Here is a 15,427-nt window from a genome sequence, read left to right on the forward strand (position 1 = left end):
AGAGCCACCCCCTTTCAGGGCTGTGATACCTAAAAGCCAATTAGAGATTCATACAAACCTACAGTTGGGATGGGCATATTAATAGTGGTCAGTGCATTTATTAGGTGCCCGCTGAGTGCCTGGCACTGTAGCATAAGCTTTACACTTACTGTCTCTAATCTTCATAATTCCACAGGATGGAAGGCTTCTTCCCATTTTCAGATGAGGAAACAGACTCAGAGGGCTTATGTTGCATCCTAAGGTCCTGTGGTTAGTAAGTGACCAATCTGGGAATGGACCTTGGGGGACCAGCTCCAGACCCAAGTCCTGCTGCTTCTGAGATTAGCTTTGGCCTCAAGTGCTTGTTGTTGTTTTTAATGTAAGTTCCCCAGGAAGAGGAAGTATTAAACCACCAGCTTGCTAGGGTGACCCAAGATGTGCCATCCTAAAAGGCAGCTTGAATTGACAAGAGACAAGGATAAGAGAATGTGTCTCCTCTCTCATCTAAAGTTCTGGGGGGCCCAACAGAGTCACTTCAATCATAAGCAAAGATTGTGCTGATTAGCTAGAAAATAAACAGACTTTCTTTTCCTTAGAGAATACCACTTCTGTTACCCAACCTGCCTGGGTAAAATCCCTATAAATCAATACATGCTAACAGTATTACCCCAATGGGCAGATAAGGACACTGAGGCCCAAAGGAGAGGATGAACCAGGCAGGGCTGAGTTAGGAAGCCAAGATCTCTGGCTACTGACCTCACTCCCACCGAGTGGTGTTAATCACGTTAAGACCTTCCTGGTCTTCTGGGATGAAAGGAGAATCTCTAGGGCAGTGGCAGCGGGAGGGAGAGTGTGCTCCTCCTGGTCCAGGGTGACGCCGGTGTGCCAGTCTCTGGGCTGACCCAGGCCAGTGGTTTGCCTCCATCACTAAGAGCCGTGGGGCTGCTCTCCACCCACACCTAGTCGGACGCGTCTGTGATTCACGGGGATAAAGCCACTCAGCCAGCCTCCTCGCCGCCATCCCGGTCCTTCGCCTTTTCTCTTGACTTGTTTGCTTTTAAAAACTGGTGTTCCTGGGAGGTGACGTGTCTGTGCTGCTGCCTGGGTTTGAGAGGAGATTGAGAAGCGGAGCCCGTGTGCCACCGACTGCAAACCCGTGACCAAGCAGAGGCCACCCGAACCGCGTTCCCAAGCCTGACGAGACTCGGTGCGCCACTCCCCCTGGTGACCCCTCATTATCCCTTTTCGCAGGAGAGTCGGTCACTTTATGTGAAGGCGGGACATGAGTAAACCTCCCACCACTTAACAATTTGGATTTTTAAAAAATCGTTAGTGAATCTGTATAAGCGATGAAAAAAGTTTGCGCCAACAAGAAGCGGTGATGAATCCAAGAGTCGCAGGGACTGGTCCGGGGGGTGCGGTCCCTTCACCTATCTGCGGGCAAGGCCCCATTTGGAGTATCCCAGAAAGAGGAGTACCTCGTGTCTTCAAAAATATTTCCACGTGAGGTGATTTCTGCATCGGGCGGTTCTCACACCCACTACATAGCAGGCAGGAGGAGAGGCCGGGATGGTGTGTGCCCCATTTTGTTTCTGAGTGTGCCAGGAACAGAGCCCAGGACTTAGCAGCGGTCTCTTCAGATAGCTGTAAGTTCTGTCTCTCAAGGGTGTTCTGACCGTCTGTCTATCTGTGTCTTTCTCTGCTTGGCTGACTGACTCACTGACTGAAAGGGGAAATATCTTTTCTGTCCAATTAAAAGGCTTCATGTTGTAGCTCAAGGTCGCTTCCTTTTTGTTTATGAGTAGAGATCCTGAAATAACGTCAGGAACTGCTTGTCTGCAAGGGAACGTAAGAGGTCATTTATTCTCCTGTGGGCAGAACCGCCTGTGACTGACAGGCCCCCACCCCCATTCACACATCCCCAGGGGTGAGGCTCCCGCGTTCTCCCAGAGTGATTCAGTTCAGGGACGGGGTGGGTTTGGAGGTGCTCCAGAATTAAGACGTCACAAACACCCAGACTCTTCCTGGGCGTGGGTCAGTCGTCTGCGGCTGCCGTAGTGCATACGCGTGACTGAGCAGCTTAAACGACAGAAATCGATTTTCTCAGTTTTCGAGGCTGGGAGTCTCAGCTTAAGATGCCGGCAGATTTGATTCCTGGCCACCTTCCTACTGTGTCTTCATACAGCAGGGAGAGACAGACACAGAGACAGAGGTCTCTAACTTCTAAGGCCACCAATCCTAGTAAATCAGGGCCCCACTCTCTGACCTCATTTAACCTTAACTGCCACCCTAAAAGCCCCATCTCCCAATACACTTACATCGAAGCTTAGGGCTTCCACACCGGCATTTTGGGGCGATGCAATTCAGTGCCTGGCACTACTCTGGGTGAATATACAAGAAAGTGAGTGAATATACAAGAAAAAGTCGTGCTCTGCTTTGAGTTCCTCCTTTGCAGAACCTGGTTACCATCCCCATTCAACACAAACTCATGCCAGGTCCCTTGAGCAAGCAAAACCCTCACAGTTAACCCCCCTGCATCAGATGGACCATTTCCCTGTTGCACTGGCTGTGACAGTGTGCCCTGCACTCATTGGGCAGCTGTCCGTCCCGCATCTCTGAGTCATCTGTGCCCAGGGGGCAGGGGGCAGGGGGCGGGGATGAGAGGCGATCCGGGAGGCCGGGGTCCTCGGGAGGAGCCACATTCAGCAGGTGGGACAAGGCCGCTGCCCGCTCCCTGGCCTGTGCCCTGGCCTGCAGGAGCTTGGACTCTGAAGGACTCGCCTTGAGAACTTCTTGGAGCACTCGGGTCCTGTGCAGCGGCAGCTCCTGAGCCGGACGGGTGCTTTGTGGGTGTGTGATGGAAGCAGGGGAAGGAGGACGGAGACAAGGAGGCTCAGGAAGAGAAAGGGAGAAGGACGTGAGGGCCACAGAGATGCCAAAGAAGGCGTTCCCAAGGGGACTGTCCCGCGAACAGATCATGAGCTCGGACGGCAGGCGCTGACTGCACTGGACGAGTAAATGCCGGTCTGCTGAGCCGGCCGCGGGAGCACCCGCTGCTTTGACTGTGGGATGGCGTCCTCCCGCCTCTGCTGCCATTCCTAACTACTCTTTGAAAGTCACGTGAGGTCTTGACTGTTGCAAGTTGGGAAGGGAGTGATGGGCTTGTCCTCGGTGCATTTGGTTTTTAAGGTTGCTTTCGGGACTGGCCGCTTTCTGGTCTGTGGTCCGCATGGAATTCTGGAGAGCCGCCCGCACGAACGGAACGACCGCCTTCACCTGGCTTCTGACCTGGGTCCCCGCTGACATGCGCTTCTCAGGCACAGACAGACCGGACACCCTCCCGGCCCTTTTGTGTGACTCACTGGGCGTCTTCGGCTGGGTCTCAGCGGCAGCCCTTAATCAGCAGGACCTGGTTCTCAGCTCCATGTTCAATCAGGGCTTCAAACCCACTTTGGAGCGATGACATTGTTCCCGGTCAACCAACACATGGTCTCCGGAGCGACCCACAGGCCTCACCTTCCTGCTGCCTCCAACATGGAGCATTGCATTCCCCAAACTGGACAGCGCTGCGATCTAGTCCATCCCCTAAAGAGTTAGGGAAATCGGGGCCTGGCACCACTTGCCCCCGACTGCCAGTCCAGTGTGTATTCCACTTGTACCGGTAGGCAGGAGTCCTCAAAGCCAGCCTTGTGACCCCTCCTCCCTTATCAAAGTTCCATCCCTCACTGATACAATCCAGTGTCCTGATTTCAAAAACCTTCTGAATCGGTGGCTGTAAGCTGGGAGTGGTATTGGCTCCAGGGGACATTTGCTGGTGCCTGGAGACATGTTTGATTGTCACAGTTGTTGGGGTGGGACCTGTAACTACCGGCACCTAGCAGACAGAGACCGGGGATGCTCTAAACATCCTACCGTGCGCAGGACAGCCCCACATAACAACATGTTATCTGGCCCAAAATACACAATGGCACCAAGGTTGAAAAACCTAGTCAGTAGCATCATCTAAATGCTAACGACTCCCAAATTTATATCTCAGGCTCGTCCAATTATCTATTACTGCACCGTGAACCACCCATAACTTAGTGGCTCAAAGCAACAACAGTAATTTGTCGAGCTCATAAATCTGCAATCTGGACAGGGCTCAGTGAGGAAGCTTATCTCTGCTCTGCAATGTGTGTGGCCTCAGCTGGGAAGAACTGACTCCAGGGGAGAGTGACAGCTGGGGGCGGTCATCCGAGTGGCTGTTAGGCTGCCTTGCCGCAGGGGCCCCAGCCGGGCAGGTCACTGGAACACTTCACATGGCCTCTCGTATGTCCTAGACTTTCCCACGCCATGGCAGGCCGGCTCCGAGACTCAGCAGCCCGAGCAAAAAAGCCAGGTGGGAGCTGGGTCACCTCTGGCCAAACCTCTAAAAGAATTGGAACATCATTTCTGCTGTGCTGTCTGCCTTCATCCATCCACCCCTCAAATCACTCATCAGCAAATATTCAGTAAGCTGCCTACTAGATGCAAAGTGCCCTTTCTGGTGCTGGCAGTACAGAAATAAACAGAGCAGCTAAAACAAACAAACAAACAAAAAACCTCAGGGGCACTTGGGTGGCTCAGTCTGTTGGGCGTCCAGCTCAGGTCATGATCTCACTCACAGTTTGTGAGTTTGAGCCCCACGTCGGGCTCTGTGCTGACAGCTTGGAGCCTGGAGCTGTTTCAGATTCTGTGTCTCCCTCTCTCTCTGCCCCTCCCCTGCTCACGCTCTGTCTCTCAAAAATAAATAAACATTAGGGGCGCCTGGGTGGCGCAGTCGGTTGGACGTCCGACTTCAGCCAGGTCACGATCTCGCGGTCCGTGGGTTCGAGCCCCGCGTCGGGCTCTGGGCTGATGGCTCAGAGCCTGGAGCCTGTTTCCGATTCTGTGTCTCCCTCTCTCTCTGCCCCTCCCCCGTTCATGCTCTGTCTCTCTCTGTCCCAAAAATAAATAAACGTTGAAAAAAAAAAAATTAAAAATAAATGGTCAATTTGAAATTCGTCTTGCCAGTGCGGGGGGGGGGGGGGCCGCTCACCTATTGGTAAAAGGCTCTTGCACCCCTGCCCTGGAAGGTGTCCCCTTTCCATCCCTCCTGCTGTGGTTTTGGGAGGCTGCTCTTTCAATCAGACCGAGGTGAAGGATCCCTGAACATCTTTCTCCTTCTGGAAAGCAGCCACCAGCCTGGGCCTCACCGGTTCAGTAGCGTCACCTTCCTCGCATCAGATGTGACCGCTGCCCCATGCCTGGCCCTTGAACGAGGCAGAGGGAAGCTCCTGGCTCAGCAGGGGCCGGGAGATCCAATCTAGGGAAGGAGCAAGAGAACACGTAGAGTCCCCCCCCCCCCCTTTCCCAGGCACCTGTATTCTCCTTGCTCCCAGAAAGACGCTGGGTGACCTGGCAGACGTCAGGTCTATGGACGACATGTGATCTGAGGAAGCAGAAAACGGGGCTGAGGTTGTAGGGAAGTAGGGTGGGACGGAGAGGGTCACAAGCAGCGTGCCTTAATAACGCACACGTCTCCTCCCTCAGGTTGCCTTAGAAATGCTTTTTACTGGGGAGCCCATTTCCGCTCAGGAGGCCTTGCTGCACGGGCTGCTCAGCAAAGTAGTGCCAGAAGAGCAGCTGGAGGAAGAGACCATGAGAATCGCAAAGAAGATTGCCTCCTTGAGCCGTCCTGTGGTGTCTTTGGGCAAGGCCACCTTCTACAAGCAGCTGCCCCAGGACCTTAGAACAGCCTACTACCTCACCTCCCAGACCATGGTGGACAACGTGGCCCTGAGGGATGGGCAGGAGGGGATCAAGGCCTTCATCCAGAAGAGAAAACCCATCTGGTCACAGTAAGTGAAACGGAGGAGGAGCCCTGCACCCCCCACCCCCCACCTTCTGAGGCCCAGACACCGCTGCTGCCTGGTGACCGTAGAAGAGACAGCCCGCTGTATCATATAATGGTTTTGTCGCTTGTGGTCTGTGTGGAAAGCCGTGATTCCGCGGGGGAAGGGATGCGGTGGGGAATCGAATGGAGCGGAGCTTGGGACCTGTGCCGGCCAGCTCTGGCGGAAAGCTCGTACTTGACGTACTCCTTCTCGGGGACCACAGGTGAGGGGTCACCGGATGCAGGGGAAGGCGAGGACACGCGAGGCGTGAAAGAAGGATGCCAACCTAATTCCGCTTCCAGAAGCGTCCCCTCAGGCGGAGGCCCTTCTGTCCGCCCGAGAGCAGCGAGACATTTCAAATCTCCCCCAGATTCTCCACGCTGAAAACCTTCTTGATTCCACTGAGAAATAATCACGCCTATGGCTTTGAACTAATCTTCTATGATTTAGAAAAATTACATATTTAGAGAGACTGGTAATTTTATCTTCCCAACCAGACTGTAAGCTGTCTGAGAAAAGAAAGAAAAAAAAAAATCCCTGACCTCTTTCTTTGGGTGCCCACACTCGTGGGCGTACATCAGAGGCCTGGTGTTCCTGGAGCGCGCGTCCTGGCTATCCAACACCCTGAAACCAGGGTCCTGGGCTAGAGCTGGGGATAAAAACCCCAGGGAGACGCAGGAGGGACACGGAGCACATGACCTGCCCACCAGAAAACGCCCACTCTGGACACGTTTCCAAACCCTGCCCAGCCTCTGGTAGGCAATAAAACCAGCCCCAGGCGTTCGAGCCCCCCAGCTGAGCATTCGAATTAGGACCTAAATGTATTTCGTTTCTGGCTTCTGGTCCAACACCGCCTAAGAAACGCGCTAAGTCTCTTGTCCTCAAGCTTTTACCAAGGATCTTATCTTTTTTAAAAAGCCAGCTTATCTTCCCTAGGAGTGGAAGGTGGCCGTAAATGCGGTCGGTGCTGTGACAGAAATAGAGAACCATGTGGCTCAACCCGAGGCTCTCATTCAGGCTCGAGTGTGTTGGGAAGGATGCCCCCTCACGCTTTCACAGATTCCTACTGAGATTGACATTTTTGTTTTTGCTTTGCCTGAGTTTAGAAAGGTTAAAAAAAAAAAAAAGCGTTTTCTTGGAAAGGAGGAACTTGTTAGTAAGATGGTCCTCGTGAGCAGAGGTCCCCGCGTCCTGGCCACCCGGGATGTGCTAAGTGCCATCCGCACATTCGGGTTCTGTCCTCATTCAGAACCCAATAGAGCAGGTGCTACAGTTATTCCCATCCCACAGATGTGTTGTCAAGGCCCGCTTTGTGCCAGGCCAGACAGTGGGCACAGGGTAGGGTGAGGGTTCCAGACTCTGCCTGCCTGAAGAAACACCGGATGCCTTTCCCTCTGGCCGCGCCACCTCCTGTGGAGCGCCTGGGCTGGTGTGAGGCCGGCCAGAGAGAGGACTTCCCTGCCCCACAGCAGCTTTCCGAAACAAGGGAACGGGACACACACTCCCTGCTATGCAACTTGCCCGTGCACAACAGACATCAGATGCGAATTTTGGCAGACCCCTGATGGAGTTTTCCCTACGAAGCTAATACAGAGCTGGCTGAAGTTCTGGACTGGATTGTGAAGGACCGGGCTGTCACCGTCTGCTCAAAAACAGTGCTGTCGACGGGGCCCCTCTGCTACCTTCCTGCCCAGGTGGCCTGCCGTGGAAGTCATTATTTCACAGTTACTGGATCACACAGTGTAGGGGACAGGGTGTGAGAAAGGTTCCGGGCCTCAGAGAAAGTGACAAGGCCTCCCCTCACACACCCGTCTGGCCAATGCAAATCCAAAGTCAAGTTTCCAGGGTCTGTATGAACATGCACCATCCTCCAAAAGTGTGAGATCCCCGGGGCTCTCGGCTGGCTTCCCAGTGCACTCAGGGACCGGCTATAAATCTTAACACTCGCCTGTGGAGAAAATAACCCAGAAGGAAAATCTGCCCACACCCTCTGAAGTCACAGAATTCATCCCTAGGAAAATCTAAATCGAGGGTTAGTTTGCATCTCTGCTTTCCTCCACTGGGACGCTGAATGAGATTGTTCTGATAGCCACACGTGATGTTCGCTTCTGGAAAGCCTAGTGTGTGTGTCGTCTTTCCCTCCGTACCGTGCACTTCTCAGGGAGCCCTGCTGGGCTCAGCCCAGCCCACCACGTCCCTACAGTTCAGGCACGGGAACCGGTATCCACTCCAGCTCGGGGTGAGCGAGCACTCCGGAGGCCGGCTTGAGCCCCAGAGAATACAAGCACATGTGAGGGATACCGTTTGCTCTCCTCCAGTGAACTCGGGGTAGCTGCCGCTCGGGAACCAGTGCTGAAATATATCCATATTCCACACTAAATATAATGCTTCTGTTTAGGGAAAGGAGCTAAATGATTTGCTTTATAAATTATTTTTAAATATTTGACTAACGATGATTATTTCTTGGCAGTCATCGAGTATCTGGAAGTTAAACATTCTTGAAGTTGACGTGCTACAGCTAATAAAATATTAAATTTCGATCTTCAAAGGGTTTCTCTTTTATATTTTGGAGCCCCAAATTTATTTTTCAGGTCCCAAAGAGAGGCCCATGGAAAGCTGGCAGGCTACCTATTGTGTGCCTACAGGGTCTCCTGGATGAGCTGGCCCAGCCCCCTCTGGTTCCCTGGTGTAGGGGAGGTGGCCCTTCCACGCGGAAAGGGGGAGCGAGGGAAGGAAGGTGTGGGTTGGCAAATCCAGCGTTATGAGGTTTATACTCCCCGTGTGGCAGTCTTCTGACATCCTTAGTGATTTACAGTCCCTTCGGGTCTCCCTGTCACGACCAGGAATGTTTAAGCACAGACTCTAAAACCAATTTGCACATTTTTTTTTTCATATTTAAGACCTCTCTCTTTCTTATGTTGTTTGTTTTCAATATTCACCTAACCAAAACACGATAATTGCCAGTTTTAGAAACTTCTAGAAATTCAGAAAAAGAAAAAAAATGTATCAGCCTGAGGGGAATGCGATCTAGAGCCCACCAACACTTAAATTTATGTAGTGATTGCTCTGCACCAGGCACCGTCTTAAGCATTTTGCAGATGTTAGCACATGAATCCTCACAACAATCTCTAGGAAGTAGGCCTTATGGATGCCATTAGACAAGAAACCAAAATACGGTTATTAAGTGACTTGCCCACTACCACCCAGCTAGGAAGGGGCAGGTTCTGGTCAAAACATTCACTTTGTAAAACTGATTAAGGAAATGTGGTCTGAGAATTTCAAAGACCTCTCTGCATCATGTGTCCCATACAGGGCACCTGGGTTGTGAAATGCAGCGGGTCCAGTTGTGGGGCCACGACGGGCTTGTGACTGCCACACCATGCGACTCTCCTGCCCCCTCTCTTACTGTTAGGTGCCCACTACACTGCATCACTCAGCAGATAACTTCTGTTGGGTGGGAACCACCTTAAATTATTTCTTCTTTTTTTTTTATGTTTATTTTTGAGAGCTCGAGTGCATGAGTGGGGGGGGGGTGGGCAGAGAGAGAGGGAGCCACAATCCAAGGAAGGTCCAGGCTCTGAGCTGTCAGTACAGAGCCCCATGTGGGGCTCAAACCCACGAACTATGAGATCGTGACCTGAGCTGAAGCTGGACACTTAACCGATTGAGCCACCCAGGCACCCCTAAATTATTTCTTGTTAATTCCTAGTCGAGTGTCCCACCCTCTCCAACCCCCCCTCCCCCCCCCCCCAAAGGTGTGCATTCCTGCAGGAGCACAGTTAGTCTTTACTGGGCATTTGGATCCTCAGAGGCTAGGCACTGCTCAGCACAGAGCAGGCCTTCAGGGAGATCTGCTAGGTCCAGTTAAATGTTACCAGGGTACAGTTCCCCCACACAGGCTACATGATACAGACGGGCTTTTAAAAAATCCTCAGTTCACATTTTCTCCATCAGTTTCGGGAAGTGAAATAACTGAGCAGAACACGAACTAAATCACTGTTTTCTTTGTAGATCCGGCAAAGCCGGTAAGCATCTCTTTGTAAATGTAGGTCGGTACTCGGGCGTCGTGTTGCTCTGCTTCGATGCAATCAGTCCCAGGGGTTCTGTAAAGCCTGTTTTCTTTCTTTAAAGGCATTGCTGAAGCATGTTTTAGTCTCCAAATGCTAACACTTCTGGTGATAAAACATTCCAGAGAGCATATACCATATGTGGTTGGTTAGCAACGGGTGAAGATATCTAATAGATCGGCACTTGATAGAATCTATCAGATTGGTTAATATGCTGATTTGAACCTTAAGCCAAAATTGTCTCATTTGTTACTGTCGTCGAAGTTTTTACTCTGATCATTTGATAATTATCCTTTAAGATAGCCAGTCTGACCAGTTTTTACCAATGACGTTTCCCCAAGGCCCCTCAGTTCCTGTATCAGCAACCCCTCCCCATTCCAATGGGGGTGGCCAGTTGCCAGGCTCAATGGTTTTGCCCCTCCCCCTCCCCACACCACACAAGGACCATCACACCCCTCCTCAGTGTGGGTGTGACCAGTCTCCCCAAGGTTACCACGTTCCCATGAAAACAGATTTAACTTCCTTTTAGTTGCATTGACTTTCTTTTTTTTCTGGATCTATTTCCAAAAGAAACAGGCAAGAGGTGATTTTTAAAACATCAATGCTTATATTTATCAAGTGTCTACTTAATTGCAAAGCCCTATGCTAGGCACTATGGGATGGGTTTGTTTTGTTCTAAGCATAAGACAATTGCGACCCTCCATGAACCTAGTCTAAATCATGAACACGTTAGCATTCAAATACGAAACAGTTCTCACGGGACAAGAATCAGAGAGCTGAGTTACCTCTGAGCTCACCCCTGTCACTAGCTGTTCAACCTCTTTGAGTCTGAAGGTCTTGGTGGTTATGAGGGGTGACAGTAACACCCACCTCCTAACTGGTTAGGAGGGTTCAATTAATGTATGCGTAGCAATACTGTTGACCACTTGCCCCATAACTCCATATCCCCCTGTCCCACCCCCATTACGCCTGCAGGTGCAGTGGGCAGTTTCCACAGGTAAGCGCTTCCCCCTGTCATGGACTGAATTCTGTTCCCACCAACTTCCTCCGTTGAAGGCCTGCTCCCCAACGCGACTGCATTTGGAGGAAGGGCCTCTGAAGAGTAAGGTTAAAGGAGGTCGCCGGGATGGAGCCCTACTCCCATAAGACCAGTGTCCTTAGGAGACGAGAGAGACATACCAGGGATGTGCACGCGCAGAGGAAAAGCCATACGTAGATACAGCAAGAAGGCAGTCGCCCGCCAGCAGCAGATAGAGACCTCCAGAGAAACCAAACCTGCCGACACCTGATTGTGGACTGTCAGCCCCCAGAACTGTAAGGAAATAAATCTCTTCCCCTAGGCCCCCCAGTCTGTGGTATTTTGTTATAGCGGCCTGGGCTAAGACACACCCTCAGGCACTTTTCTCTGCCTCTCTGGGAGTGATTTTTGGCATTCCACCAGCTGGCTCCGCCTTCAGCAGGCCAACCAGGGACACCCCTGGAGCAGCAGGAGACAGGAGCCTATGGATCAATGCCACCCCCCACCCCCCAGTTGACTGAGGAAACAACGCTGAGATACGGGTCTGTGTTTTCTCAGAAGGGCCCGGCAGGGCCAAACCCCATCATCCACAGCACCGACCCGTCGGTTCACGAAGACTTTACCTGCTCTCTCCTTCCCTGCCTTCCCTTGTCCCACACCCTCACTTGGGATCCTGCCATCACTTTCCAAATAAACAACCTTCACGTAAGTCCTTGATTCGGGGTCTGCCTTTGGGAGAATACTGAACTAAGTCAAGAGGCAGATTGACACTGGCCTCTCAGTGAGCGTCCCCTTCCCCTAACAAAAAAGTGAGACCAAGATTTAGCAACAGAATACGTGTTACAATGAAGCAATGGGGGAGGCTGCTGAATGAGCCCCATCGGCAACGTCGATTATAGGAATCAAGAGGAGAAATCCATTTTGATAGGATCATCCGCATAAAGCTTTGGCTTTTCAAGCTGGAAGGGATCTCAGTTCTCAGTTACCTCACAAGTTGTGACATCACACACACGGTGTCTACATGACTGAAGAGGAACAGACCTACCCAGTACTGGTACCAAAAGCAGGATCCTCTGACCAAGAGTGGGATGGCCTCCCTATTGACGTCCCCTCGAAACGATGAGGGTAAGCCCCCATAAACGTTCCAAGCTCTCTGGAAGTTTCTTTAGCAATGTTCAGGAAAAAGGCAGAGCAGGGGTGTTGTCCCCAAAGTCCCCTCCAGAGGTCCCTCGAGAAAGAATTTATGAGCTGCTCCTCTCCAGTCCCTTCCTTGACATTTATTGGCTTTTTGATGAACATTAGAATAATTCTTTTGTCAACTGCTTCTCATTAGGGACCTGGTGATGTTCTTTCTGACCGTTATTTTACTCAATATCATGCCTGGTTACTGTGAGAAGAGGTTCCACTTAGAAACCATCCGTCTTTGCAGCAGGAAAGAGCTCAGGTAGGCCCACTGAGATACCCCTCCTGCATGGACAGCCGCCCCGGGGCACGTGCAGAGAACTTAGACAAATGTCCAGGCTTTAATGAAGGGCTCACCCTCCAGCATCATGCTCCTCCATTTCCTTAAAGACATATTTCAGGTTTGATTCTGTTTCTTTTTAAAATAAATCATGGAGAGCTTGTGGGTGAAATAATCCCAGGACGTAGTCCTTAGGGGTGACACAGTCTCACCATGAATGACAGGTCTGCCTTGGAAAAGTCTGGAACTAGCAAGTGTTGAAAGCAGGCGTCCAGTTTCCTTGATGGACTGTTTATTTCTCCCCTCACATGCACCGTCTTAACATGATGATGGCATAGGGAAGCACTTGGAGACGTCTGAAGTTCCCACCACCCATGTCAACAACGTCAAGGTCCACATGTCCTCCTTCACCTTCCCTACCACCAGATATGTGAATCTAACCAGGAAGGGCGCACCTTTTAAAAAGGTTTTTAGTTATGAACGATCTCAAACACATGGAAGAGTTGAGAGAAAAGTGTCACACACGACCACGTACTCAGCTTTCACAATTATTACCCAGATTTCTAGCAATTACCGGGGCGCCCAGGTGGCTCAGTCGGTTAAACGTCCGACTTTGGCTCAGATCATGATATCACAGTTTGTGGGTTTGAGCCCTGCATGGGACTGTGTGCTGAGAACTCAGAGCCTGGAGCCTGCTTCAGATTCTGTGTCTCCCTCTCTCTCTCTCTCTCAAAAATAAACATTAAAAATATCTTTATAACAATTATCAATGGATAACATATCCATGGCCAATCTTGTATGCTCTGTCCCACACTCACTACCCCCATCCGCAGACTATTTTGAAGTGAACCCCAGAGTGGCCTCATTCAAACAAAATACACTGCTATCATCCAGGACATTCCAGGGGATTTAGGAGCTCTGTGTCAGGAACCAGGCTCTAACATCAAATATTAGAACAAAAGACGCTCCTAGTGCTGTTATCGGGAAATTACAAGGGTCTCGGGAGCTATGCGCCAGGAACAAGGGCAGAGACCAACATACGTGCTTTCTTTGATCTCACAACAACATACTTCATACCTTCCCTCCTCTGTTTCATGCCTCTACCCCTCCTCCCAGGATCACTTTCCAAAGTAAATCACCTGCTTGCCAAGCTGGGGCTTGGGCACTGCTTTCTACAGGAAGCCCAGGCTAAGATACCAACCTAGGAGAGGGGGCCAAAGGAGATCTAAGAATGACAGCAAAGGGGAGTCCCAATGTGATGGCCGGGCAGGAGGCCTGGAGAGGAACCAGCCCCAACCGAAGGAGAACAGAAGCCTCTGGAGGGATGTGTCCAAGAGATTCATTGAAACTCATATGTCTGACATCGGACATCACTGACATGTGGAATGCTGTCCTGAGAGGCCAGAGGGCATCGGAGCAGCGTGAATCTGTTTAGGTCATCACTGCTGACCAAAGGGCAGTGCAAAGGGTGCATCGATGTGCTCTTGGGGTAAGAGAAATTTAGTGTGACATGAAACTTTAGAAAATGGCCACCCCCTGCACCCTCAGGAAAGAATGAGAAATTCAGAAAAAGCTTTATGAACAACGGTGAGCCAGGGTGTTATTTATGCTGGAACAGAATATAAGGAGCAGAACTGGCTGGAGTCCACCACAAGTGTGGTCATTCCAGGACCTCTGCTGGAAGGGAGAACGAAAGCTACAAAGTCTGGTGGGCGCAAAGTGGAACCCGCGTCGTCCAGGACAAGGACAGGAGTAGAACACTGGCGTCATCGGGCTTTGATCTGTAGTTGGGCGAACAGTATACATCCCTGTTAATTTCCCAGCTGTGGTGGATGTGGTGGTGTAAGATGTGAACATGAGAGGAAGCTGCTGGAAGGAGCCCCACGCTATTTTTGAAACTCTCAGGTAAATCTGGAATTATTTTCAAAATAAAAAGTTCTTTTTTTTTACAGTGATAATGCAGCTGCATTAGGGTTCTCTGAGAACCAGAACGAGTAGGACAGTTGGACAGAGATCTTTAGAAAGAGATGAATCATGAGGAACTGGCTCATGCCCTTGTGGCATCTGAGGGGGTCCCACCGTCTGTAGTGGGCAAACTGAAGAGCCGGCAGGCCTAGAGCTGGTGATGAAGTTCACGGGCGGAGAGCCACGTCCGAAGGCCTGAAGCAGGAGCTTCTCAGGGCAGGAGAAGACGGATTGTCCGGGTTCCTGCAGTCACGCAGGACATGAGAGAACCTTCCCTGCCTCCTGCTTTTTGTTCCACTCAAGCCCTCAACTGATTGGATGAGTTCCGCCCATTTGGGGAGGGCAGTCCACTTTACTCAGTCTACCAATTCAAACGCTGAGGTCTTCCCGGAACCCTCACAGCCGCCCTCCAGAATTAATGTTTAACCAGCTACTTGGGCATCCTGTGGTCCAGTCGGGTAGACCCATAAAATGAACCCTCACGGTATCTGTGTTTGTATATGTACAGCCCAGCCCTGGAAAGGTACACTCAAAACGGATAATGGTGTTTGCCTCTGGGGAGAACACCCGCGGGGAGGGGGACTGGGGTCAGGGTGAGAGAGAGACTCACTTCTGCACTGCGTACCCTTTTGTACTGTTCACATGTGTTGCCGTTTTTAAACACGTGTACATAGTACCACATTCAAAAAATTAGAATAGTCACAGGCACCCAGGATATGCTCTGTGGGAGGCAGACTGTGAGGGGAATGTCGTGTGCACGAGGTATTCAGGAAGAGCCTTCAGATGAACAGCTGTGGGAGACAAGCAGGAACAGGCAGAGGCAGAAGTCCAGGGGCAGCCGCAGCCAACACAGCCACCAGCGTTCTTCCCCCTGGGCCAGAATGGCAGGAACCGTCACACCTGTCTCTGCTGGTCCCTGGGTGCAGGCTGTGGTGGGAAGGGCATGAACCTGGTCCAGGTGACTACTCATAGCCAAGGTACCCTCTGCAGGGTGGCGGCCAAAGGCAGAAGTTAGGACAGCACATCCTTCCCCAGAAACGGA

At 51.3% G+C, this 15,427-nt stretch overlaps 1 protein-coding gene across 4 annotated transcripts in view; it reads left to right on the plus strand.

Annotated features, from left to right (window-relative positions):
• ECHDC3 (enoyl-CoA hydratase domain containing 3) overlaps positions 1-14,872 on the plus strand; it is a 30,001-nt gene extending 15,129 nt beyond the window's left edge. The window contains exons 5-7 of one of the 4 annotated variants that reach the window (XM_045466247.1): positions 5,530-5,837; positions 12,292-12,402; positions 14,373-14,872. In XM_045466247.1, the coding sequence (XP_045322203.1) occupies positions 5,530-5,837; positions 12,292-12,402; positions 14,373-14,418 (465 nt within the window). In that variant the 3' untranslated portion in view covers positions 14,419-14,872. Of the gene's footprint in view, positions 1-5,529; positions 5,838-10,915; positions 11,289-12,291; positions 12,403-14,372 lie in introns of those variants that run through there. The other 3 variants (XM_045466249.1, XM_045466250.1, XM_045466248.1) reach the window with 3 other exon arrangements.
• The last annotated feature ends 555 nt before the right edge of the window (positions 14,873-15,427 follow it).

Source organism: Leopardus geoffroyi, chromosome B4, assembly GCF_018350155.1.
Source record: "Leopardus geoffroyi isolate Oge1 chromosome B4, O.geoffroyi_Oge1_pat1.0, whole genome shotgun sequence".
Classification (NCBI taxonomy): domain Eukaryota; kingdom Metazoa; phylum Chordata; class Mammalia; order Carnivora; family Felidae; genus Leopardus; species Leopardus geoffroyi.